This window comes from Schistocerca americana, chromosome 7 (genome assembly GCF_021461395.2).
Source record: "Schistocerca americana isolate TAMUIC-IGC-003095 chromosome 7, iqSchAmer2.1, whole genome shotgun sequence".
Lineage (NCBI taxonomy): Eukaryota > Metazoa > Arthropoda > Insecta > Orthoptera > Acrididae > Schistocerca > Schistocerca americana.
In genome coordinates, this window is record NC_060125.1 from 215,623,440 (window position 1) to 215,650,968 (window position 27,529).

The 27,529-nt window shown below is 40.1% G+C and overlaps 1 protein-coding gene across 1 annotated transcript in view; it reads left to right on the forward strand.

Moving 5' to 3' along the window:
• The window catches only part of LOC124622100 (exosome complex component RRP45-like), a 56,931-nt gene extending 45,880 nt beyond the window's left edge, over positions 1-11,051 (forward strand). Inside the window, exons 7-9 of the mRNA XM_047147702.1 lie at positions 10,271-10,549; positions 10,632-10,719; positions 10,836-11,051. Coding sequence (XP_047003658.1) covers positions 10,271-10,549; positions 10,632-10,719; positions 10,836-10,908 — 440 coding nt within the window. The 3' untranslated portion in view covers positions 10,909-11,051. The remainder of the gene's footprint in view (positions 1-10,270; positions 10,550-10,631; positions 10,720-10,835) is intronic.
• Positions 11,052-27,529: the final 16,478 nt, after the last annotated feature.

Sequence of the window (27,529 nt, forward strand, 5' to 3'; positions counted from 1 at the left end):
CAAAGAACTTCCTCATCCATTTCCTCTAATAGATTTTAACACTCACACAACCTGATGTGGAGCTCAATGCTATATGGCCATTTCTGCCACATGTTTTGATACTCACACTCATCAGAACCTATATAGTACTTACCATTTATGTAGGATCATGAAATTTGAGAAGAAGCGAAGTTTCACAGTACAAGTAAACAAAAAAAATACAATAATTGTTAATTTGTAATTATATCACATAAAAATATTTTTTTCCCATTTGTTGCCCATCTGTTAAGACCCCTTTTCCTCAGGAGCAGGTATAGGTATCAAGTTGAAATTTATGCTACATACTAAGGTCAAAAGTCATTTGGCAATGTGAAAAATTTAAGCTTTTAAGTCAGTGCAATCAAAAGATGTAGCTATATGTGCCATATTTTGATACAAACTCACTCGTCAGAGCCTATAGATGAATGAGTCTACTTGTATACACATGTTGGGCATGGTGGTGTAGTGGTAAAGCAAGTGCCTAGAAGCAGAGAAGTCATGGGATCAAATCTGTCTGAATACGGATTTTTCAGTCTTCGTTTTAAGCTAGCCTTCTCCTGTCAGCTTCCTGAGGAGTTATCAGAAACAACATGTGGTTTGGATTTCACATTAAACTATAGGCCCCTTACCCTGGTTGGATAACTGGAGTAGATTAGGGACATACAAGTTGCCGAAGTGGTGTCCAGCAGAAAGATTTGCACCAGGCCAGTGAGCCACTCGAAATTATTATCGTTATCTATATATATAATTAAGTTTGTACGGTAGCCTCAGAGCATGAGTGTTATCGCACTTGCCGGAGTTTTTTATATGACATCAGGAAATAAGCAAATAGCCTGTATTTCTGTGTTAGAAGGAGGCTGTAAAGAGAGGACATCTGGACTTCTGCTCAGCTTCAATAATGAATAAGAATGGAAGGTTCTTCTTTGTTTGAGAACTTGAATCCATCATATCTGTGATAAAGTTACAGCTGTAGGACCTAATGGTACTCAGTACTTTATAAGGTATCATCAGCCTTTGGAACCAGTTTTGGGACAGTTATTACACTGAAGCACCAAACAAACTGGTATAAGCATGCGTATTCAAATACAGAGATATGTAAACAGGCAGAATACGGCGCTGCAAGCAGTACCGCCTATATAAGACAACAAGTGTCAGGCGCAGTAGTTAGATAAATTACTGCTGCTACAATGGCAGGTTGTCAAAATCTAAGTGAATTTGAACATGGTTTTATAGGTGGCACATGAACAATGAGACACAGCATTTCTGAGATAGCAATGAAGTGGGGATTTTCCTGTATGACCATTTCACGAGTGTAGTGTTTCAGGGATCCGGTAAAACATCTAATCTCCAAAATTGCTGCGACCAGAAAAAGATCCAGCAAGAACGGGATCAACGACAACTGAAGAGAATCGTTCAATGTGACAGAAGTGCAACCCTTCCACAAATTGCTGCAGATTTCAGTACTGGGTCATCAACAAGTGTCAGTGTGTGACCCATTCAACAAAACATCATAGATATGGTCTTTTGGAGCCAAAGGCCCACTTGTGTGCCCTTGATGATTGCACGACACAAAGAATTACGCTTCACCTGGGCCCATCAACACCGACATTGGACTGTTGGTGACTGGAAACATGTTGAATGGTTGGACGAGTCTCTTTTTAAATTATATTGAGCAGCTGGACATATACAGGTATGGAGACAACCTCATGAATCCGTGGACCCTGCATGTCAGCAGGAGATTGTTCAAGCCGGTGGAGGCTCTGTAATGGTGTGGGGCGTGTGCAGTTGGAGTGATATGGGACCCCTGATATGTCTAGATATGACAACAACAGGTGATACATATGTAAGCACCCAGTCTAATCACATGCATCCATTCAGGTCCATTGTGCATTGCGACGGACTTTGGCAATTCCAGCAGGAAAATGAAATACCCCACACATCCAGAACTGCTTCAGAGTGGCTCCAGGAACACTCTTTTGAGTTCAAACACTTCCACTGGTCACCAAACTCCCCCAACATGAACATTATTGAGCATATCTGGAATTGCAATGTGCTGTTCAAAAGAGGTCTCCACCCCCTCGTACTCTTACAGATTTATGAAGAGCCCTGCAGAATTCATGGTGTCAGTTCCCTCCAGCACTACTTCAGACATTTGTTGAGTCCATGCCACATAATGTTGACACACTTCTTTGTGCTCACAGGGGCCTTACACGATATTAGGCTGATGTAGCAGTTTCTTTGGCTCTTCAGTGTATATCCCAACTTGTCGGGGGATGTTATCTTCTCTGCCTGCCCAAAGCTAGGCATCCACAAGTGGATATTTCATTGTTGCCCTCAACAGCTGCTTAGGAGAGAGTGTTGAATGATTAATCAAATGATACTGCACTTGGATTCTCAAATGATGAAATCTTATCAGTTGTTTGCAATTAGTTTAGGACTCACTCCCCGATAGCCTGACTCTACTAGAAGCAGCTTATATAGAGAAACAAGTGACATCTCAGAGGGATATTGGATAAGCATGTGACACAATGTGCTTCACCCACATCTACATTTACTTGGCTACTCTGCAAATCACACTTAAGTGCCTGGCAGAGGGTTCATCAATCGATCTTCATAATACTCTGTTATTCCACTCTTGAACAGTGCACTGATACAACTAATGCCTGTATCTTTCTGTACGAGCTCTGATTTCCCTTATTTTATTGTGATGATTGTTTCTACCTATGTAGGTGAGTGTCAACAAAATATTTTCGCATTCGGGAAGAAAGATGGTGATTGAAATTTAGTGAGAGAAGATCCCGCTGCAGTGAGAGATACCTTTGTTTTAATGATATCCACCCCAAATCCTGTATCATGTCCATGATACTCTCTTCCCTATTTCTCGATAATACAAAATGTGCTGGTCTTCTTTGAACTTTCTCGTGGTACTCCGTTAACCGTATCTAGTAAGGATCCGATACCGTGCAACAGCACTCCAAAAGAGGGCGGACAGGCGTAGTGTAGGCAGTCTCTGTAGTAGATCTGTTGCATCTTCTAAGTGTTCTGCCAGTAAGATGCAGTCTTTGGTTCACCTTGCCCACAATGTTTTCCTTGTGTTCTTTCCAACTCAAGTTGTTCAGATTAGTAATTCTTAGGTATTTAGTTGAATTTACAGCCTTCAGGTTTGATGGATTTATTGTGTAATTGAAGTTTAATGGATTCGTTTTAGCACTCATGTGTATAGCCTCATACTTTTTGTTATTTAGAGTCGGTTGACAATTTTCACACCATTCAGATGTCTTATTTAAATAGTTTTGCAGTTGGTTTCGATCTTCTGATCACTATACTAGAAGATAAATCACAGCACCATCTGGAAAACCCCTAGGGTGGCTACTCTGATTGCCTCCTGAATTGTTTATATAAATAGGAGAAACAGAGGAGCTATGACACTACCTTGGGGAATGCCAGAAATCACTTCTGTTTTACTCGGTGACTTTCCACCAGTTACTATGAACTGTGTAACCTCTCTGACAGGAAATTACGAATACAGACGCATAACTGAGATGATATTCCATAAGCACGTAATTTGATTACAAGCTGCTTGTGAGGTATGTTGTCAAAAACCTTCTGCAAATCTAGGAATATGGAATCAATTTGAAATCCTTTGTCACTAGCACTCAACACTTAGTGTCAGTAAAGAGCTAGTTGTCTTTCACAAGAACAATTTTTTTAAATCCATGTTGTCTGTGTGTCAGCAGATCTCTCTCTTCAAGGTAATCATAATGTTTGAACACAATATATGTTCCAGAACCGTGCTGCATATTGGTGTTAATGATATGAGCCTGTAATTTAGTGGATTACGTCTATTGCTTGTCTTGTTTATTGCTGAGACCAGTGTAACTTTCCAGTCTTTGGGTACGGATCTTTTGTCGAACGAGCAGTTGTGTATGATTGTTAAGTATGGGGGCTATTGCATCAGCATACTCAGAGAGGAACCTAATTGGTATACAGTCTAGACAGGAAGATTTGCTTTGGTTAAGTGATGTAAATTGATTCACTATTCTGAGGATATCTACTTCTAAGTTACTCATGTTGGCAGCTCTTCTTGATTTGAATTGTGGAATATATACTTCTACTAACAAAGAGATAGAGGGGCTGGCCAGTACTTGCCTCAGCTCAGTACAGCCGATAGATACACAAAAAAACAGAACCGAAAATTTACATTCCTAGCTTTCGGAACAAATGTTCCTTCATCAGGGAGGAGAGATGGGAAAGAAAGGGAAGAAGGGAAAGTGGGTTCAGTTACTCACAACCCAGGTTATGAAGCAACAGGGAAAGGAAAACAGGGAGCGTAGCAAGGATGGAGGCATGGTTGTCAGAGGGAAGCCAAAGATATTCTACTGTAAGTACTGTACCAGCTTCAAACCAAAGAGGATGCATACAGAAGTAAAGAGGTATATCGTATAAAGATAAACACAACTATTTAGGATGAAAAGATACGTGAATGGCTAAAGAGGAAAGGGAAAGAGGAGAAGACTGAGGAGTAAATGGGAGTGAGGTTGTTTAACGTAGGTTCAGTCCAGGGGGATGGCGGGATGAAAGGATGTGTTGGAGTGGAAGTTCCCATCTCCGCAGTTCAGAGGGACTGGTGTTCGGTGGGAGAAGCCAAATGGCACATACGGTGTAGCAGGTTCCTAGGTCCCTAGAGTTATACTGGAGGGCATGCTCCGCTACTGGGTATTGGACATCTCCTAGGCGGACAGTTCGTCTGTGTCCGTTCATGCGCTCAACCAGTTTAATTGTTGTAATACCGATGTAAAAGGCTGTGCAGTGCAGGCATGTCAGCTGATAAATGACATGTGTAGTTTCACATGTGGCCCTGCCTTGAATTGTGTATGTTTTACCAGTAGCAGGGCAGGAGTAGGTGATTGTGGGGGGATGCATGGGGCAGGTTTTGCAGTGGGGTCGGTTACAGGGGTAGGAACCGTTGGGTGGGAGGAATGTATTGCTCGGGAGATGTGTTTGTGGACAAGGTCTGCAGGATAGTTGCGGGAGAGGAAAGCACTGGTCAGGTTATTGGTGTGATTGTTGAGGGATTCGTCACTGGAGCAGATACGTTTGCCACGAATACCTAGGCTGTAGGGAAGGGAGCGTTTGATGTGGAATGGATGGCAGCTATCAAAGTGAAGGTGCTGTTGTTTGTTTGTGGGTTTGATATGGACAGAGGTGTGGATGTGAGCTTCAACAAGATGAAGGTCAACATCCAGGAAGGTGGCTTGGGTTTTGGAGAAGGACCAGGTGAAATTCAGATTCAAAAAGGAGTTGAGGTTATGGAGGAAATTAAGGAGTGTTTCTTCACCATGAGTCCAGACCACAAAGATGTCATCTATAAACCTGTACTAGGCCAGGGGAAGCAGCTGTTGGGTCTTCAGTAAAGCATCCTCCATGCGGCCCATGAAGAGTATGGCATAGGACGGAGCCATCCTGGTTCCCATGGCCGTTCCCCTGATTTGTTTGTAGGTCTGGCCTTCAAAAGTGAAGTAATTATGGGTGAGGATGAAGTTGGTAAGTGTGATAAGGAACGAGGTTTTTGGAAGATCTTCGGGTGGTCATTGGGAGAGGTATATATAACTCTATAACAGTATAACTCTAGGGACCTAGGAACCTGCTACACCGTATGTGCCATTTGGCTTCTCCCACCGAACACCAGTCCCTCTGAACTGCGGAGATGGGAACTTCCACTCCAACACATCCTTTCATCCCGCCATCCCCCTGGACTGAACCTACGTTAAACAACCTCACTCCCATTTACTCCTCAGTCTTCTCCTCTTTCCCTTTCCTCTTTAGCCATTCACGCATCTTTTCATCCTACATAGTTGTGTTTATCTTTATACTATATACCTCTTTACTTCTGTATGCATCCTCTTTGGTTTGAAGCTGGTACGGTACTTACAGTAGAATATCTTTGGCTGCCCTCTGACAACCATGCCACCATCCTTGCTACCCTCCTTGTTTTCCTTTCCCTGTTGCTTCATAACCTGGGTTGTGAATAACTGAACCCACTTTCCCTTCTTCCCTTTCTTTCCCCTCTCTCCTCCCTGATGAAGGAACATTTGTTCCGAAAGCTAGGAATGTAAATTTTCGGTTCTGTTTTTTGTGTATCTATCGGCTGTACTGAGCTGAGGTAAGTACTGGCCAGCCCCTCTATCTCTTTGTTAGTATTTGTTTCACATCTTTATATGAGATTTTCCATTAATCGTTGGAATATATACTTCATCTTCTTTGATGGAGGAATTTCGGAAGGCCGTGTTTAGTATCTCTGCTTTAACAGCACTTTCATCGATAGTATTTCCATTCTATCGTGCAGAGAAAGCATTGATTGTGTCTGGCCTCTAGCATACGACCAGAATCTCTTTGGATTTTCTGCCAGGTTATATAAGCTATAATATCCTGAGCCAACCTAAAAGAAGGAAAATTTGTGGCTGTGCATCATTGTTATTGAGGTCCCTTCTCATAAAATAGTTATTTGAAAGTTGAGTGTGAAACATGATCTCAGATAAACTTACTCCATAGAATGGTGTCGCATAAGGTAGTGTGTTATGCGCCCTTCCCTTTGTTCAAATAACATAACCAGGACAATAAAGAGCATTATGACAAGCTTGCTGTTTGCCACAATATTATGAAATATTGTTATTCCTGCACTGTTACAGTGACAACTCATCAAAATTTCAACTTGTCCTTGTAGCGCTCTCCTTATATCTCCAAAACACAAGTTTTATTTTTTCCACTGGATAACATTTGTGTCAGTTACTGCCATTTGCAGTGGATATTTAATTTATCTCACTTATGATATGAGGACATCCTTCTCAGTTTCAGCAACTCTGAGGGTTCTGGACCTCATATACAAGGGAAGCTCATCTGGGCATCACATTTGTACAACCATAGGTGAGAGCATTGAAGGCCATGAATATTCTGGAGTGCCTCCATTAGAAAAGTTATAATGCTGACAGATCGAGCTTACTGCAATTTTACAGGACATTCATTCACTCTCAAGTGGACTAAGAGTGTAACACTTATGGATTGGAACAAACTTCTTATTTGAAAATATTAAATGAAGTGTATCATGATTCAGACTTCTTGATGGGGCTTATAGGACAAACTCCACCCTTTTGAGCTAACAATCTGGTGGCAGCATGGTACAGTGAAACATACATTTAGGGCCATGTCAGCTACAGAGTTTCCTACATTCAGTACCATTGCTCACCACCAATAACGTAACTAAGTAATCACCTACAACCTACATAGTTCATCTGGAAATATACATTGTTGTTAGGGATCCAAGGGAAGCATCATAGCCGCACGGGATTAGCGCTGCAGTCATGAACTGTGCGGCTGGTCCTGGCGAAGGTTCGAGTCCTCCCTCGGGCATGGGTGTGTGTGTTTGTCTTTACGATAATTTAGGTTAAGTAGTGTGTAAGGTTAGGGACTGATGACCTTAGCAGTTAAGTCTCATAACATTTCACACACATTTGAACATTTTTGAAGCATCATATGTTCAGTCTCAGCATAATAGACATGGGGGTCTCACACAGAAATGAAACAAACTACTACCTTGGTTGATCAGTATGCCCCATATAATTTTATTTTAAACATGTATACTGGCTGTTCAGTGGTTTATGCTGATGGCTCCAAGCAGTGGTCTTAATAGTCTGCCTTAAAATACATTTATGAAGGTAATTTTTACTGTCTTTCTAGCAGAGTTGTATGTAGCCATTGCAGCTCTCAAGAAATTGTTTGTTGCACTAGCTGAGAATCCCAGAGTATCCTGGGTATTTATTTATAACTGTACACAAGATTTTGTATGCATGGAATTTATTTGTTACTTATAAAGCTTCTTTGTATACAGTGTTTGAAGTAATATGATTGGGGATGTGAATTACGAGCTTGTTTGCTTCACTAACACGAGAGAGCCACACAGAGCTGGGAATTCAAAAAGCACCTGACACTAAGGTCCATGCCTGCAACACAGCATCTGGCATTGTGTTTTGGATATGGTTATGACATAACATAATCTCACTGGAAATTGTACACGTTTAAAGTGAAATGGTAAATTGGTAGGAATAATCAGGATTTAGGGTGTAAAAACTCGTTCACATGTCCCACTTGCTATCAAAATTTCAACTCGTATGATGTGACATTGGAGAGAAGTAACTTTAAACCTCTGTGAGTGAAAGGTTCTGATGAGAGAGATAATGCATGATATTCTTGATCAGAGTTAAGTCACGCCTTGGTTTTGCAAGGAATTTCCATTGGTTTCCTGAGACCACACAGTCCTCAGTCTTTTAGCTGTTCCAGTGTATTGAAGAGACTTGACCATTTCTAGGCATTTTTAATCATAAACAAAACAAAATCAAAATGTAATGAGTAAGCACCCAAATCACAAAGCAAACTTGAGAAATTTGTTTTTCCTAGAAAGAATATAAATGAAACCTATCGAAAGAAGCAACACTAAATCTCTGTGTCCTGGACAAGTAAATTCACTGTTAGTTTGTTTTTATGATTGCTGCATGTAATTCTGTCACTGATGCAAACTTCCAAAAATACATGTCACTGAGTTTAAAGAAACTAACAGTGCCATATATATTGTTTTTTTGGTGTACTTCAGAACTGACAGCACCATCTATTGGTTCTTTGATGTACAATGCCATGATAACTAAACATCTGAACCACCAAGGTGAGCAGATGATTATAGATAAGACTTTTAAGTTATGATATCTTTTTCTAATGTTCCAGGCTGCACTCAAGTTACCTGTGAAAACTCCATGGAATTTTGTGTAGTTCTTTTAGAGATTAGCATGTTCAAGCAGAGACACAATGGTTTTAAAGTTTTATTATCAGTGTGGATTGCAGACAAATTTCTCATCTGATTCTCTGTTCCTCTTCTGAACATCTGGTGAATGTACCCAATAGAAAAACTTCGTCAGCCGCCTTTTCTCCCTTCAAAACCACAGTGGAAAGCTATTCTGTGAAGTATAGCGATCTATGATAATTGGATGGCAAGTGCAGTAGCTGAAGAGACTTCGGAGAAAAGTACAGTGGCTGTAGGTGCCTTCCCCTTACATGAATGTGTTCATGAAATGGTCAGTCATTGAGAAGTGGGAAAGAGAGTGGCTGAAAATGTGGAGAATAGACTCCATTAATTCCCAAAGCAACCACTCAGTCATAGTGTACCTCCAGCCAGTCGCTTGGGCAGAATGAGGGGATTCTAGCTCATCTCCGTATAGGCATTGTTCATAAACCGGTAACTTCCTACTGCATGTAGAAGAGTTAGTATAGTATTATTTCTGTGACACCAGCATACCAGTACACCACGATTTGGCAGTGTGTGGTCCGTGTGTTGAGCAGTGGGCATCAAGGCAAAACTAGCAGTACATCTTGATTTAGGCATTGGCACTGTCATTGGTGGTAAGTTCCTATGGGACCAAACTGCTGAGGTCATCGGTCCCTAGACACTGTCAGTAAAATTTTGTGAGGCCAGCTCTAATCTCTAAATGCTGAAGAGAAAGATATGAGTTTTCTAAACGGGTTGCTACTACTTATGCAGTATTTGTTGTACTAATTTCTATCCATAGTGCTTTTCAATTTCGTAATGATGTAAACTTACTTTTTTACTTCACTGTCTTTGCCTGCTCCTGAACAATTAGAGATTATCAAATTTAGAAGAATGCTATCTACAACAAGATTGAGTGCTCTAAAACCAACTGCTATGATCCAGTTGCTGAGAGTTCCTCACTGCAGCACAGACTTTTGTGTTCTTTTAATATCTGGTTCGCTTCCTTATTTAGCAGTTAGGCAGCTGATGGTTGGTATGGTTGCAAAAACCACCGTACTTAATAACTACCAGATTTCATATGTCCTAAGCTCTAGATTTGTTGGTGCTAGAGGTATGCTCATGTCTCAGGTACAGTTCTGCAAGACATTTATGAGATACCCAGCTACCAGTTTCACATCCTTTGGCGCATTCTCTTTGAAGAGTGTCACTGAATAGTGATAGACTATTTCTCAAAACTAAAAATTATAAACAAAGATGATGAGAACTTGTGGAGGAATAAGAACATTGTATGTGGTACGACTGATGATGTTTTCTTATTATGCAAAGTGACATAATAAAATATATAAGCCATGACATATTAAAAAGGACACACAGCAAATTTTTAATTTCTTTGAAATTGTAATGTACAAAGACTTAATTATGTTTGTACCTTATTTGCAGGTGAAGTGGAAAATACTAAGGACGAAAAAGTAATTTTCTTGGGTAATGGCACAGCTGAACTGGTGGAAGTCAAAGAAGAAAAAAGACAAAACAATGTAAAGACAGAGGTTGAGGAAGTGGGAACAGGAGGACCAAGCAAGTGGGAGGTGTCCAGCAGCAGCAGTATTGAAGAAGTTAGCATTAACAGTGATCAGTCACATGAGAAAGATGATTCACCAGACATTGAGGTAGTCAAGGAAGTGAGCTTTGAGGAGAGGCTGAAAATAGTTGATAGCATTGGTATGTCATTTCCACATTTATTTTATCTATTACACCTGTTTACCAATCAGTTCTGAAGAGTTCCATTTTCACTTTTTGTTAGAACTGAGTGGCGACAGTGAAGAGGAGGAAACTAGTGTTCTACACGCAGATGACATTAATGAAGTTATGGAAGTGGGAAAGAGTTCACGGTAATTATTTCTCTAATTATTTGTGTGTGTGTGTGTGTGTGTGTGTGTGTGTGTGTGTGTGTGTGTGTGTGTGTGTTGCACAACACTCATAGCTTATCCATTGTTTCTGGTTCCAGGAAAGCAGTAAAGGATGAAGAAGTAGAAGAAAAAGAAGCACCTAGCAGAGGATGGTATAAACCAAAGTGGTAGCAAATATATCTTTCCTACAAAAAAGTGTCATACAATGTACAAAATGTGAAATTTTTTATTGTAATGTTGACTGTTTTGTCTGAGATATGTTTCATCTTCATTGTTATAAAGATTTTTGGGAGATACAAACTTTTATTGTGTAATAGCCAGCCTTGCACATTATTACTTACTAACTGAGAGATAGTTTTGTAGCATTTAAAATACTATGTTGTCTTCCTGCATGTAAATACCATTTTCAAAGATATTGCTTCAGCATGTCTAATTTTTGACACTGTAAGTAATTCTTAGATTCATACTTACACAGCAGTAGGTACACTTCAGGTAAGTGAAAGACATTGCTTCAATCTTTGTTAGTGCACACTTTTCACATGCCAACAGAGGATGTGCACTTTACAGTCATACTGACAATGCAACATAGTTTATGTGCTAATGCAGTCGCAGCATCATATTAAAGGCATTACATGAAATAAAGCGTAACATCAGTTGAAAGATTCTGAAGATGTGGGTAAAGTGTAGAAGACAGTCATCCAGGATTTGAATACGACTTCAAGCTCTGAAAGAACTGACATTTTTGCCTTCAGAGAACATTGAACAATCGTACATCCAGCACCTTTACCAGTTGCATTCAAGACTGTTTGCTGCTTCCCATTAAATGACCATCATAAGATTGTAATGATGGGAGAAAAATAGAGACAAAAGTAAAATAAATAATAAAGTACAAATTCACAGGATTTATTCAGGCACACACAGCAAGTGCAATTAACAGGTAGCCATTTCAAGTACACACCAGCAAAGAGATTAAATAGATGACTACAATTCTTGTGGCTGCAAATGTATATCCAGCAAAGTGTTGCATTTCTACTCTTGACGTGACAGTTTCTATCTTAAGCTATCTTTTCACTCAGTCAGTGACACAGGTGTATTTCATGAAAGACTAAGTATGCACTAGTAGAGCTTATTTATAAAATTGAAGCAAAGCAAGTAATGCCTAATTACAAACTATTCTCAGTACATCCTGTTATTTAAATCTTTTGAGAACAAAATTTGTGATAGATTACTGATCCTCTTTCCTCCCAGTAACTGTGCAATGACTTCATTTTTCCCTATTAAGTGTGCTCTGCAGAGGAAGCAAATTTATAAAATTTTACTTGGCTATCTGAGGTATTGTGGTATTAATGTCACAACAATTGCATGGGTGGAGATGTCCATCTAAACTTCACAAGCAACCTTTCATTTTATTTATTTATTTATTTATTTACATGTCAAGTTCTGTAGGACCAAATTGAGGAGCAAATCTCCAAGGTCATGGAACATGTCAGTACATGAAATTACAACATAAAAGTAATAACAGATAAAAATAAAATATTTATGAACCTGAAAAAAATCAGTCCATAAGTTTAAGTAAACACAATCAACAATACAACAAGAGTCAGCTTTAAGTTTTCAAGGAACTCCTTGATAGAATAGGAGTGACCCATGGGGAAACTCTTCAGTTTTGATTTGAAAGTGTGTGGATTACTGCTAAGATTTTTGAATTTGAGTGGCAGCTTATTAAAAATGGCTGCATTAGTATACTGCTCACCTTTCTGCACAAGGGTAAGGAAGTCCGGTCCAAATGCAGGTTTGATTTCTGCTGAGTATTAGCTGAGTGAAAGTTGCTTATTCTTGGGAATAAGCTAATATTGTTAACAAGAAATGACTGTAAGGAATATATACATTTGAGAGGCCAATGTCAAAATACCCAGACTCGTGAACAGGAGTCAACAAGAGGTTTGTGAATTTACACCACTTATTGCCTTAACAACCCATTTTTGAGCCAAAAGTATCCTTTTAGAATGGGAAGAGTTACCCCAAAATATAATACCATATGACATAAGTGAATGAAAATAAGCAACATATACTAATTTTCATGTCGAACGATCACTCGCTTCAGATACCTTTCGAACAGTAGAAATGGCAGTATTGTCTTTGAACAAGATCCTGAACGTGGGCTTTCCATGAGAGCTTACTATCTATCTGAACACCTATAAATTTGAACTGTTCAGCCGGCCGTGCGGTTCTAGGCGCTTCAGTTTGGAACCGCATGACTGCTACGGTTGCAGGTTCGAATCCTGCCTCGGGCACGGATGAGTGTGATGTCCTTAGGTTACTTAGGTTTAAGTAGTTCTAAGTTCTAGGGGACTGATGACCATAGATGTTAAGTCCCATAGTGCTCAGAGCCATTTGAACCATTGAACCCCATTTATATATACATATATATACACCAAATGAAAGTGTGGCAGGTCGACAGACACACAAACAAACACAAACATTCCTACATGGAATGTTTCCCTCTAAGATGAGGTGACTTACCGAACAAAAGCGCTGGCAGGTCGATAGACACACAAACAAACACAAACATACACACAAAATTCAAGCTTTCGCAACAAACTGTTGCCTCATCAGGAAAGAGGGAAGGAGAGGGGAAGACGAAAGGAAGTGGGTTTTAAGGGAGAGGGTAAGGAGTCATTCCAATCCCGGGAGCGGAAAGACTTACCTTAGGGGGAAAAAAGGACAGGTATACACTCGCACACACGCACATATCCATCCACACATACAGACACAAGCAGAAATATTTAAATATGTCTGCTTGTGTCTGTATGTGTGGATGGATATGTGCGTGTGTGCGAGTGTATACCTGTCCTTTTTTCCCCCTAAGGTAAGTCTTTCCGCTCCCGGGATTGGAATGACTCCTTACCCTCTCCCTTAAAACCCACTTCCTTTCGTATTCCCCTCTCCTTCCCTCTTTCCTGATGAGGCAACAGTTTGTTGCGAAAGCTTGAATTTTGTGTGTATGTTTGTGTGTCTATCGACCTGCCAGCGCTTTTTTTCGGTAAGTCACCTCATCTTTGTTTTTTTTTATATATAACACACACACACACACACACACACACACACACACACACACTGTTCAGCTTCACTAATCATATGCCCATTCTGTGAAATTAAATATTTTAGAGTTATCCGTAATCTAGAGGGCATATCACTTATATAAGTAAGGAACAGGAGTGGCCCCAACACTGATCCCTGTGGCACCCCCCACTTGACCGTACCCCACTCAGACCCCACATTACAGCCACTCTCAACATTGTGAATAATGACCTTTTGCTGTCTGTTGCTAAAGTAAGACATGAACCAATTGTGAGCTACTACCCGTATTCCGTAATGGTCCAACTTCTGGAGCAATATTGTGTGATCAACACAATCAAACGCCTTAGTTAAATCAAAAAATATGCCTAGCGTTCGAAACCTTTTGTTTAACCCATCCAGTACCTCACAGAGAAAAGAGAATATAGCATTTTCAGTTGTTAAACAACTTCTAAAGCCGAACTGTACATTTGATAGCACATCATGTGATATAAAATGATCAATTGTCCTTACATACACAGCCTTTTCAATGACCTTCGCAAACAATGTTGGCATAGAAATAGGTCTAAAATTGTCTACATTATCCCTTTCTCCCTTCTTATAAAGTGGCTTTACAACTGAGTACTTCAATCATTCAGGAAACTGACCATTCCTAAAGGAAAAATTACAGATATGGCTAAATACAGGGCTAACATGTGCAGCACAGTACTTTAATATTCTGCCAGGCACTCCAACATATCCACGAGAGTCCTTAGTTTTCAGTGATTTCTTTATTGGCTCGATCTCCCTCTTATCTGTATCACAGAGGAGTATTCATCCATATTGGAAAGGCATTTTCCAAGAAAGTTATATGATTCCCTGTAGAAACTAAAATTTTATTTAATTCACCAGCAATGCTCGGAAAAGATTGCTAAATGTATCTGATTTATCAGTAACGGAAATATTTTTACTACGAACTGACTTTATATCGTCGACCTTGTGCTGGTGACCAACACTTCCTTCACAACTGACCATATGGTTTTAATTTTATCCTGTGAATTAGCTACTCTTACTGCATACCACATACTCTTTGCCTTCCTAATAACATTTTTAAGCATCTTACAATACTGTTTGTAATGGGCTACTGTAACTTGAATGTGACTACTTCTAACATTTTGGTATAATTCCCGCTTTGTTCTACAAAATATCCTTATCCTACTAGTTAGCCACAGGGGCTGCCTATTATTGTTAGTATCCCATTTAGAACGTTCTAATGGAAAGCAGCTCTCAAAGAGCACGAGAAATATGTTAAGGAAAGCATTATATTTGTCATCTATGTTATCGGCACTATAAATATCCTGCCGCTCTTGTACCTAGATAAGGTTTAGAAAACTGTCTATTGCTGTTGGATTAACTTTCCCACATAGTTTGTGATTAAATGTGACATTTGTTTGAGTACAGAAGCCTTTTAGTGTTAAAATTTGTGCATCATGGTCTGAAGGGCCATTCACCCTTTTACTATCAGAATACCCATCTATTAATGAAGAATGAATAAAAATATTGTCTATGGCTGTGCTGCTGTTCCGCTGCACCCTAGTTGGAAAAACCGTCTGCATCAGATCATATGAATTTAGGAGATCCACCAACCTTTTTCTTGCACCATCATATACAAAATTTATATTGAAGTCACCACATATAACTAATTTCTGGTACTTCCTACAAAGTGAATCAAGAGCCCTCTCTAGCTTGAGCAGAAATGCTGTGGAGTCAGAGTTAGGGGACCTAGAAGTTTAGTTTCACTAAATTCAACTGCCCCTGCACAACATTCAAATATCTGTTCAGTGCAGTGCCGTGATACGCCTGTGGACTCAACGGAATTTATATTATATTCGTGAGTAGTGTGACACACCTCTGTATGAGCTCAAATTTTTGTGATTTTTCCCATTATTGACATTTCACTAGATGACTTGCGAGGGAGCAATATGTTGCCCTTCTTTAGGATTTCTCTGTGGATGAAATATTCAGTTGTTTTTAATGATTTCCCTGTAGATGGAATATCTTATCACTTTGTTGTTGAGTGAATTTCTGGGGCATATTTATTTCATTGTCTGAGATTTCAACTGATAACCTTCCAGCCATTGTCAGAGTGAGTCAGTGATTGTACTGTAAGTATGAAAATGAACCTACTTATTCTAACAGATTACAAAAACACATTTAATGTGCATGAGTCACTGGTTACATAATTGTACAATTGCAGATTGGATATATAAATGTTTAATATGATATTAGTAAAATGCAGAAGCATCGCAGGTAAGATCTTATAACTCGTAGTTAGTAACACTTATTGAAGTTTACAATGCCCATATAGTTTTAGGAACACATAATTGGTTGGAACCAGAAGTGAAAAGTTAAGAGTGGAATATTTATCATAAGAATTGGTTAGTTGACAATGGTGGTGGCATATTTACTGCAGTAAAGAATAACATCTTGTGACGTTATCATGGATTCCAGATGTGAATTAATCTGTGTAAAGTTAAGCATCAAAGGTCAGTCAAAAATGGTAATCAGATGTTTTTATAGACTGCCGGGGTTGGAAGCTGTAGTTGTAGAGTGCTTCAGACAGAACATGTAGAATATCGTTAATAATTCTCCTGATCATACTGTTGTTAATAGAGGGTGAATTCAGCTTGCCAGGTGTAGATTGGAAGAATCTTAGTAGCAAAACTTGTGCCAAGGACAGGGATTCATGTGGCATTATTCTGAATGTGTTGTCCAAAAATTACTTTGAGCAGATAATTAGAGAACCAACTCATGAAGGTAATTTCTTAGACCACCTGGCAGGAAACAGGCCTTAAGTTATCGAATCTGTTAATACGGAGGAAGGTATCAGTGATCATAAGATTTTGATAGCAACAATGACCACAGGTTTTACAAGAAACATTAGGAAAGGTAGAAAAATATTTTTAGTAATAAGAATGGCGGGATACAAATTGAATAGTATTTTAGTAGTCAGCATCAAATACTCGGTGCTGATGATGAAGATGTGGAGCACAAATAAAAAAATTCAAAAGCATCATTCAGTATGCCTTAGATGAGTATGTTCCGAGCAAAGTCCTAAGGGATGGGAAAGACCCACTGTGGTTCAATAACTGTGTTAGAAAACTGCCACGCAGACAGAGCTTCATTACAGATTCAGGAGAAGTCACAACCTAGCTGCCAAACAAAAGCTGAATGAAGCGAAGAAAATGAGCATCTAATGAGAGAAGCTGTCGATTACTTTGGAAGTAAAATGTTCTCAACTGAGCTGAGTAAAAACACAAAGAGGCTTTGGTCTTACATAAAATCAGTAAAGGGTTCAAAATCCCATAGTCATTCATCAGTGATCATAGTGGCACCGAACCGGAAGAACAGAGAGGATTCTGCATACAAATTTTGCTCTCTTCCTCCATGAGATCCGTAATACTATAGACAGTGCTGCCCAGGTTGGTGCCATGTTCCTTGACTTCAGGAAGGCATTTGATACTGTCCTGCACTGCTGCTTAGTGAAAAAATATGAGATTACTGAATGTTGTTGTTGTCTTCAGTCCTGAGACTGGTTTGATGCAGCTCTCCATGCTACTCTATCCTGTGCAAGCTTCTTCATCTCCCAGTACGTACTGCAACCTACATCCTGCTGAATCTGCTTACTGTATTCATCTCTTGGTCTCCCTCTACGATATTTGCCCTCCAATGCTAAATTTGTGATCCCTTGATGCCTCAGAACATGTCCTACCAACCGGTCCCTTCTTCTTGTCAAGTTGTGCCACAAACTCCTCTTCTCCCCAATTCTATTCAGTACCTCCTCATTAGTTATGTGATCTACCCATCTAATTTTCAGCATTCTTCTGTAGCACCACATTTCGAAAGCTTCTATTCTCTTCTTGTCCAAACTATTTATTGTCCATGTTTCACTCCCATACATGGCTACACTCCATACAAATACTTTCAGAAACGGCTTCCTGACACTTAAACCTATACTCAATGTTAACAAATTTCTCTTCTTCAGAAACGCTTTCCTTCCCATTGCCAGTCTACATTTTATATCCTCTCTACTTCCACCATCATCAGTTATTTTGCTCCCCAAATAGCAAAACTCCTTTACTACTTTAAGTGTCTCATTTCCTTATCTAATTCCCTCAGCATCATCTGACTTAATTCGACTACATTCCATTATCCTCGTTTTGCTTTTGTTGATGTTCATCTTATATCCTCCTTTCAAGACACTGTCCATTCCGTTCAACAGCTCTTCCAAGTCCTTTGCTGTCTCTGACAGAATTACAATGTCATTGGCGAATCTCAACCTTTTTAATTTCTTCTCCATGGACTTTAATACCTACTCCGAATTTTTCTTTTGTTTCCTTTACTGCTTGCTCAATATAAAGATTGAATAACATCGGGGACAGGCTACAACCCTGTCTCACTCCCTTCCCAACCACTGCTTCCCTTTCATGCCACTCTATTCTTATAACTGCCATCTGGTTTCTGTACAAATTGTAAATAGCTTTTCGCTTCCTGTATTTTACCCCTGCCACCTTTAGAATTTGAAAGAGAGTATTCCATTCAACATTGTCAAAAGCTTTCTCTAAGTCTACAAATGCCAGAAATGTAGGTTTGCTTTTCCTTAATCTAGCTCCTAAGATAAGTCGTAGGGTCAGTATTGCCTCACGTGTTGCAACATTTCTGCGGAATCCAAACTGATCTTTACCGAGGTCGGCTTCTACCAGTTTTTCCATTCGTCTGTAAAGAATTCGCGTTAGTATTTTGCAGCTGTGACTTATTAAACTGATAGTTTGGTAATTTTCACATCTGTCAACACCTGCTTTCTTTGGGATTGGAATTATTATATTCTTCTTGAAATCTGAGGGTATTTCGCCTGTTTCGTACATCTTGCTCACCAGATGGTAGAGTTTTGTCGGGACTGGCTCTCCCAAGGCCGTCAGTGTTTCTAATGGAATGTTGTATACTCCCGGGGCCTTGTTTTGACTCAGGTCTTTCAGTGCTCTGTCAAACTCTTCACGCAGTATCGAATCTCCCATTTCATCTTCATCTACATCCTCTTCCATTTCCATAATATTGTCCTCAAGTACATCACCCTTGTATAGACCCTCTATATACTCCTTCCACCTTTCTGCTTTCCCTTCTTTGCTTAGAACTGGGTTTCCATCTGAGCTCTTGATATTCATACAAGTGGCTCTCTTTTCTCCAAAGGTCTCTTTAATTTTCCTGTAGGCAGTATCTATCTTACCCCTAGTGAGATAAGCCTCTTCATCCTTACATTTGTCCTCTAGCCTCTGTCGATCTCATTTTTGAGACGTTTGTATTCGTTTTTGCATGCTTCATTTACTGAGTTTTTATATTTTCTCCTTTCATCAATTAAATTCAATATTTCTTCTGTTACCCAAGGATTTTTCTAGCCCTCGTCTTTTTACCTACTTGATCCTCTGCTGCCTTCACTACTTCATCCCTCAGAGCTACCCATTCTTCTTCTACTGTATTTCTTTCCCCCATTCCTGTCAATTGTTCCCTTATGCTCTCCCTGAAACTCTGTACGACCTTTGGTTTAGTCAGTTTATCCGGGTCCCATCTCCTTAAATTCCCACCTTTTTGCAGTTTCTTCAGTTTTAATCTACAGTTCATAACCAATAGATTGTGGTCAGAGTCCACATCTGCCCCTGGAAATGTCTTACAATTTAAAACCTGGTTCCTAAATCTCTGTCTTACCATTATATAATCTATCTGATACCTTCTAGTATCTCCAGGATTCTTCCATGTATACAACCTTCTTTTATGATTCTTGAACCAAGTGTTAGCTATGATTAAGTTATGCTCTGTGCAGAATTCTACCAGACGGCTTTCTCTTTCATTTCTCTCCGCAATACATATTCACCCGCTATGTTTCCTTCTCTCCCTTTTCCTACTCTCGAATTCTAGTCACCCATGACTATTAAATTTTCGTCTCCCCTCACTACCTGAATAATTTCTTTTACCTCATCATACATTTCATCAATTTCTTCATCATCTGCAGAGCTAGTTGGCATATAAACTTGTACTACTGTAGTAGGCATGGGCTTCGCATCTATCTTGGCCACAATAATGTGTTCACTATGCTGTTGGTAGTAGCTTACCCGCACTCCTATTTTTTTTATTCATTATTAAACCTACTCCTGCATTACCCCTATTTGATTTTGTATTTATAACCCTGTATTCACCTGACCAAAAGTCTTGTTCCTCCTGCCACTGAACTTCACTAATTCGCACTATATCTAACTTCAACCTATCCACTTCCCTTTTTAAATTTTCTAAGCTAACTGCCCGATTAAGGAATCTGACATTCCACACTCCGATCCGTAGAACGCCAGTTTTCTTTCTCCTGATAACGACTGAATATCAGACCAGATTTGCAGTTGGATTGAAGACCTCCTTGCAGACAGAACTCAACGTGTGACTCTTAATGGAACAAAATCAGCAGATGTAAAACTGATTTCTGGAGTAATCGAAGGAAGTGTGATAGGATCATTACTGTTAACAATGTATGTAAATGATGTAGTAGAAAGTGTTGGAAGCTCCTTAAGACTGTTCACAGATGAAGCGGTTGTCTGTAGAAAGTAGCAATGCCAGAAGACAGTTTTGATTTGTAGAATGACCTCCAGAGGATTGATGAATGGTGCTGGCTCTGGCTGTTGGCCCTGAATGTAAATAACTGCAATGTATTGTGCAGACATAGAAAAGAAATCCACTACTGTACAAATACATTATTTGTGGCAAATTGCTGGAAACAGTATCTACTGTAAAATATCTTGGAGTACATATCCAGAGCGACCTTAAAGGGAATGATCACATAAAACAAATAGGAGGAAAAACAGATGCCAGATTGAGACTCGTAGGAAGAATCTCAAGGAAATGTAGCTGATCCACAAAGGAAGTCGCTTCCAAGGCACTTGTTTGGCCTATTGTTGAGTACAGATCAAGAGAGAGAGAGACACAGACAGGTAGGCTCCATCAAAGAGCATGTATTGTCTTGGGTTTGTTTAATCGGTTCAAGGGGTTTACAGAGATGCTCAACAAACTCTGGTGGCAGACTTCACAAGAGAAGTGTTGTGCATTACAGAGAGACATACCACTGAAATTTCAAGAGATCATTTTCCTGAAAAAGTAAGACAACGTATTGCTTCTTCTCACATACATCATGCAAAAAGTCCACAATCAGAAAATTCAAGAAATGAGAGCTAATACAGAGGCTTACCAACGATCATTCCTCCTATGCACCACTCACAAGTGAAACAGGGTAGGGGGCTCAGTTGATCGTATCAGAAATACCCTCTGCCACACACTGTTAGGTGGCTTACGGACTATGATGCAGATTTAAATGTACTTCCTTCACAGCTCTCCTAATATGTCTTACCAACAGATGTAAGTGTTAGCCAATGCGCTATTGAGCCAGTATGGTGTGTCTCTCCTGTTGGAACTACAGAAAATCTTCCTGCAAAGTTCGTACAAGCACAGGGGGGTGGGCATGTTGGTCATTGAGAGAGAGACAGACAATGGAGTCCTTCATGAAAATAACTGGCAGACCATTAAGGAGATGTAGAGTACAATTGGTATGTTTGCCATTGGAGAGGGTGGCTGGCTGGATGGATAGGGATGAGGAAGGAAATTTATTGTGTGCTTTTCAAAGCAACAATCCTGGCATTTGCCTTAAACAATATAGGGGAACCATGGAAAGCATGAATATGAATAGTTGAATGGGGAATCTTCATCCTGAATGCAAAGGTGGACTAGACGTTGGTGGTGACAGCATATTTATTGCTGTAAAGATTCTGAATACGAAATAATCTGTATGAAGGTAAGTGTTAAAGGGGGTAAAACACGATGTGTTGAATAGAAAATAAACTCAACTAAAATTGTGTGACAGAGAAAAGCAACTGGACGTGATGGGTTAGCTTTACGATTTTGTACAAAATTATGCTTAAGCACTCGGTCCCCTACCAGCAGCAGTTTTAACAGTTCATTAAACAGCAGATTCCAAGAAGGGACATTAGACAGACCCATGTAGCTTTGGGCCTATTGTGGTGATGTAAACTTTTTGTGTTGCAGATTCCATACCAAGATGGGAGGGAAGCAGCTCAGCTGTGATTATCGACTTCCGTTTATTCACTTTGCTTGCCCAGCCATTGATGCAATTGATTTTGGGATACTTGAATAGCAGAATTGAGCATCTTCTAGAGAATGCCAGTGATTGAATTCACAATCCCACATGTGTCACAAAAATATGGCAGCAAGTGTCCAGTAAACCAACCAGCAAGCTTGAGGTCATGACAGGGATTGCGTTTGTGGGGTCTGTTACTGGTGGCCTCTGAAAGTGTCTGAGGATGGGATTTAAGAAGCCTGAAATCAGTTGCGTTTGAGTTAAGTTTCACAGATCACAGCTGTGTAGATAAGTGAATTGAAGAAATGTAGTATTGTATATCACTTTTAATGCTTGTGTATTTTGAACTATTTGGAAAATGAAAATTTCCTCTAATAGAATCAACATAGATTCTGCAAGCAGTGATCTTGTGAAACTCAACTCGCTCTTTTTTTTCCCCATGAGATCCCAAATAGATAGTGGCACCCAGGTTGTGGCTGTGTTCCTTGACTTCCAACAGTCATTCAAGACAGGTCCATACTGTCTCCTAATGAACAAAATGCAAGGCCACTGATTATTGGATTTAATGTCCCTGTCTGTGGATATGATCAATAGTGGATCAGAGGCACTACAGCTATCATCTGCAAGGTGCCAGAGATGTAATCATAGGGTCATGTGGGTAAGGCTGATGGCAGCTTAAATCTAAATGAGCAGCTGTGAGCCAGTCTTTTATGTAGTCCAATTCACAAACGATGGCAGTTTGCCCAGATTGATACCAGTTCCAAGTGACAGATGTGGTACACACGTACTCCCTTGGAGAAAGCATATATCCTGCAAATTACGTCTCTCGCTTGCTGATGTAGAATTTGTTGCTTACCACCACTATCAATGATAACTTGCAACAAATGGTATAGAAATACACTATGTGATCAAAAGTATCCGGACACATGGCTGAAAATGACTTACAAGTTCATGGTGCCCTCCATCAGTAATGCTGGAATTCAATATGGAGTTGGCCCACCCTCAGCCTTGATGACAGCTTCCACTCTTGTGGACATACGTTCAATCAGGTGCTGGATGTTTTCTTGGGGAATGGCAGCCCATTCTTCATGGAGTGCTGCACTGAGGAGAGGTATTGATGCTGGTCGATGAGGCCTGGCACGAAGTTGGTGTTCCAAAACATCCCAAAGGTTTTCCTACGGGATTCAGGTCAGGACTCTGAGCTGGCTAGTCCAATATGGGGATGTTATTGTCGTGTAACCACTCAGACTATCAAACCAATTGTGTGATTGGATTGAAGAGTTCCTAGATAACAGAAAGCAGCATGTCATTCTCAATGGAGAGAAGTCTTCTGAAGTAAGAGTGATTTCAGGTGTGCCGCAGGGGAGTGTCGTAGGACCGTTGCTATACACGATATATATAAATCACCTTGTGGATAAAATCGGAAGTTCACTGAGGCTGTTTTGCAGATGATGCTGTAATATATCAAGAGGTTGTAACAATGGAAAATTGTACTGAAATACAGGAGGATCTGCAATGAATTGACGCATGGTGCAGGGATTGGCAATTGAATCTCAATGTAGATAAGTGTAATGTGCTGTGAATACATAGAAAGAAAGATCCTTTATCATTTAGCTACAATATAGCAGGTCAGCAACTGGAAGCAGTTAATTCTGTGAATTATCTGGGAGTAGGTATTAGGAGTGATTTAAAATGGAATGACCATATAAAATTAATTGTCGGTAAAGCAGATGCCAGACTGAGATTCAGTGGAAGAATCCTAAGGAAATGCAGTCTGAAAACAAAGGAAGTAGGTTACAGTACACCCGTTTGCCCACTGCTTGAATACTGCTCACCGGTGTGGGATCCATACCAGATAGGGTTGATCCAATGGAGAGCAGTGCGCTTCATTACAGGATCATTTAGTAATCATGAAAGCATTACAGAGATGACAGATGAACTCCAGTGAAAGACTCTGCAAGAGGGACGCTCAGTACGGGCTTTTGTTGAAGTTTCAAGAACATACCTTCACCAAGGAGTCAAGCAGTATATTGCTCCCTCCTACGTATATCTCGCGAAGAGACCATGAGGATAAAATCAGAGAGATTAGAGCCCATACAGAGGCATACTGACAATCTTTCTTTCCTCAAACAGTACGAGACTGGAATAGATACTCAAGGTACCCTCTGCCACACACCATCAGGTGGCTTGCGGAGTATGGATGTAGATGTAGATGTAGAAACACCATCCTAGCCAGCAGAGTTACTACTCTTTAGTGGCCTGATGAATTCTAGAATCTCTTTAGGGGTTGTATATTTTTTTAACTAATGTGTTTCAGTATTGCACGCAGTGTCTGCCCAAGTAAATCTAATGCATTTGTTCTTGGTTGTTTGTTGCTGGATAGAGATTTTGCAGCCATTGATCATCGAATTTTGTGGTAAGTGCCATCATATCTCCCGAGCTATTTGTTGGAGGCTCAGTTTCATTTAGATTGAGGTAGGTCATGGTATGTCTCCTGCATGTCATGTTTGCCTCTAGCAGAGAGCATGTCATTTTGATGTAAGCAGGTGACAGTGTGAGGAGCGAATTAGACAGTGGCAGGCAGCAGAGCAGGAAGGGCTCTTCAGGCATGGCATGTTGTGATTTAAGCTGTACAATTTCACTGTTGGACAAGTGGACTTCAGTATTGTGATTTGGTCCAAGTATCTGAGAATAAATTTTGATCCTGGTGGCTCTGGAGAACAGGAGGTAGCCAAAGCTATTTTCACTGTGAAAGTCTGAGATTGCAGCACCTTCATTAAAAGGGAAGCATGCTGTCTTAGAACTGTGGTGAGGTACCTTATTCTGTTGAATGAATCTGGTGACAATGTGAGGTTTCCAAACTGTTCCTTCTTATTGTCTTTTCCAGAGTGTCAATATCTGCCTCTGCACTTTACCCACCTTAATGGCTATTAGAACTCTAAAACTATCAGCTCTATCTTCCTGCTTGCATAAGTCCCAGTCATGGGTATGCTGAGGGTGAGTACGAGAGACCTGCATGTGTTTGTACTACAGCAGAGAAAGTTCAGATGTTAACTGAACTGACTTATAAGTGGAGTCACAACTCCAGTTTTAGGCTTAACCTCACAAAGTTCGATGTTATGCTGTTTCAAATAAGCAATGGTGACCATTTGTCGCCAGAAGTAGACATTCAAACAATGGAAAATACAGGATGGAATGTAACAATGTAATGAAAAGTATAGTTGCTATTCACCATATAGCGGAAATACTGAGTCACTGAAAGGCAGTTAGACACTGGACTTGCATTCGGGAGGACGACGGTTCAATCCCGCGTCCGGCCATCCTGATTTAGGTTTTCCGTGATTTCCCTAAATCACTCCAGGCAAATGCCGGGATGGTTCCTCTGAAAGGGCACGGCCGACTTCCTTCCCCATCCTTCCCCAATCCGATGACCACGCTGTCTGGTCTCCTTCCGCAAACAACCAACCAATCAACTGAAAGGCACAACGAAAAGACTGTCAAAAAATTAGCTGCTCACAATCCAGCTCCAGCTGCCAGAGACTGTGGTCATGTGTGTTGTGAGTTTGGTTTGTGTGAGTGTGTTCATGTGTGTATGTTGTCCATTTTTGACAAAGGCCCTGTTGGCTGACAGCTAACTTCAGCTAACTTTCCAACAATCTTTTTGTTTTGCCTTTCTGCAACTCAGTATCTCCACTGTATGGTGACTAGCAGCTATCCTTTTCATCATATTGTCAGAAGTAGTTATTTATAGTCATGGACTGAATGAAGCACAGTGTGTTTAATTCCTTCAGGTCCAACTGGATAACAAATAAATTGAAATGGAGCCAACACAAGGATAAACTAATCAGGAAATTCAGTTTATCATGTTATGTCCTTTGAAACATCTGTCATTGTGTTACCCTAAAGACAAGAGTGGTAGCTTATTCTGCATATGTTCACTTCCTGTTTTTTTATGGAATTGCTATCTGGGGCAGTGCACCGACTATAAAAAAATTTTTTTTCTTTTTTTTCCCCAGCAGAAGTGAGCAGTAAATATATGTAAAGTAGAAAACTATACACGAAAGTGACTAAAGTTGTAGGATACCTCCTAATATCGTGTTGGACATCCTTTTTCCCGCTGAAGTGCAGCAATTTGACATGGCATGGACTCAACAAGTCACTGGAAGTTCCAAGCAGAAATATTTAGTCATGCTGCCTCTATAGCTGTTCATAATTGCAAAAGTGTTCCCAGCCAACGATGTTGTTTATGAATTGACCTCGATTGTGCCCCATGAATGTTTGATCGGATACATGTCAGGCAGTTTGGGTGGCTAAATCATTCATTCAAATCCTACAGAATGTTGTTGCAAACTAATCATGAACAATTGTGGCCTGGTGACATGACATTGTTGTTTGGGAACACGAAGTTCATGAATAGCTGCAAATGGTCTCCAAGTAGCTGAATATGACCAGTTCCAGTCAATGATCAGTTCAGTTGAACCAGAAGACCCAGTCCATTCCATCTAAACACAACCCACACCATTTATGGACCCAACTCAGCTTACACGGTACCTTGTTGACAACTTGGGTCCATGGCTTTGTGAAATCTGTGCCACTCTCAAACCCTACTATCAGCTCTTACCAACTGAAATCAGGACTCATCGCATCACAACACTGTTTTTCAGTCATCTATGGTCCAAGTGATATGGTCATGAGTCCAGGAGAGGCACTGCAGGTGATGTGTTACTAGCAAAGGCACTCTTGTTGGTTGTCTGCTGCCATAGCCCATTAATGCCAAATTTCACAGCACTGTGCTAACGGATCATCATACACCCCACATTGATTTCAGCACTTATTTCACACTTGTCTCTTAGCAAAACACCACTTCTCTCAGTAGTTAAGTGAAGGCTGTCAGCCACTGCACTGTCCATTGTCCATGGTGATTATCCGTGGTGACAGGTAATGCTCAAATTTGGTACTCTCAGCACTCTGTTGATGCTGTAGATCTCAGAATACTGAATTCCCTAATTATTCCCAAAATGGAATGTCCCATGCGTCTAGCTCCAACTACCACTCTGCATTCAGTGTCTGTTAATTCCCATCATATGGCCTTAATCATGTGGGAAACCTTTTCAGATTAATCACCCAAGTACAAATGACAGCTCCACCAATGCACTGCCATTCTAAAACTTGTGTGTGCGATACTACCGCTATCCGTATATGTGCATATTGCTACCCCACAACTTTTCTCTCCTTGGTGTACATTTTGCAGAAGGCCTTTTATGGGTCTTGGAATTATTACACTCACTTCTCAATATGTTTACTCTTAAAGGTGTTTTTGCTGATAATAGAAATCATTTTCAACAGAACTGAGATACACACAGTCACAATATAAAACACAAAAATAATTTTCATGTAAACTTTGCCTCCTGGTCAATGGTCCAAAATAGAGTTATTTTTTCTGGAGGAAAGATATTCAATAAGCACTCATCTAACAAAAGCAAGGAATTGGAAATCCCTTCCATTTGAAATAAAAATGTACCTCATTAGGAACTCTCTACAAATTATCTG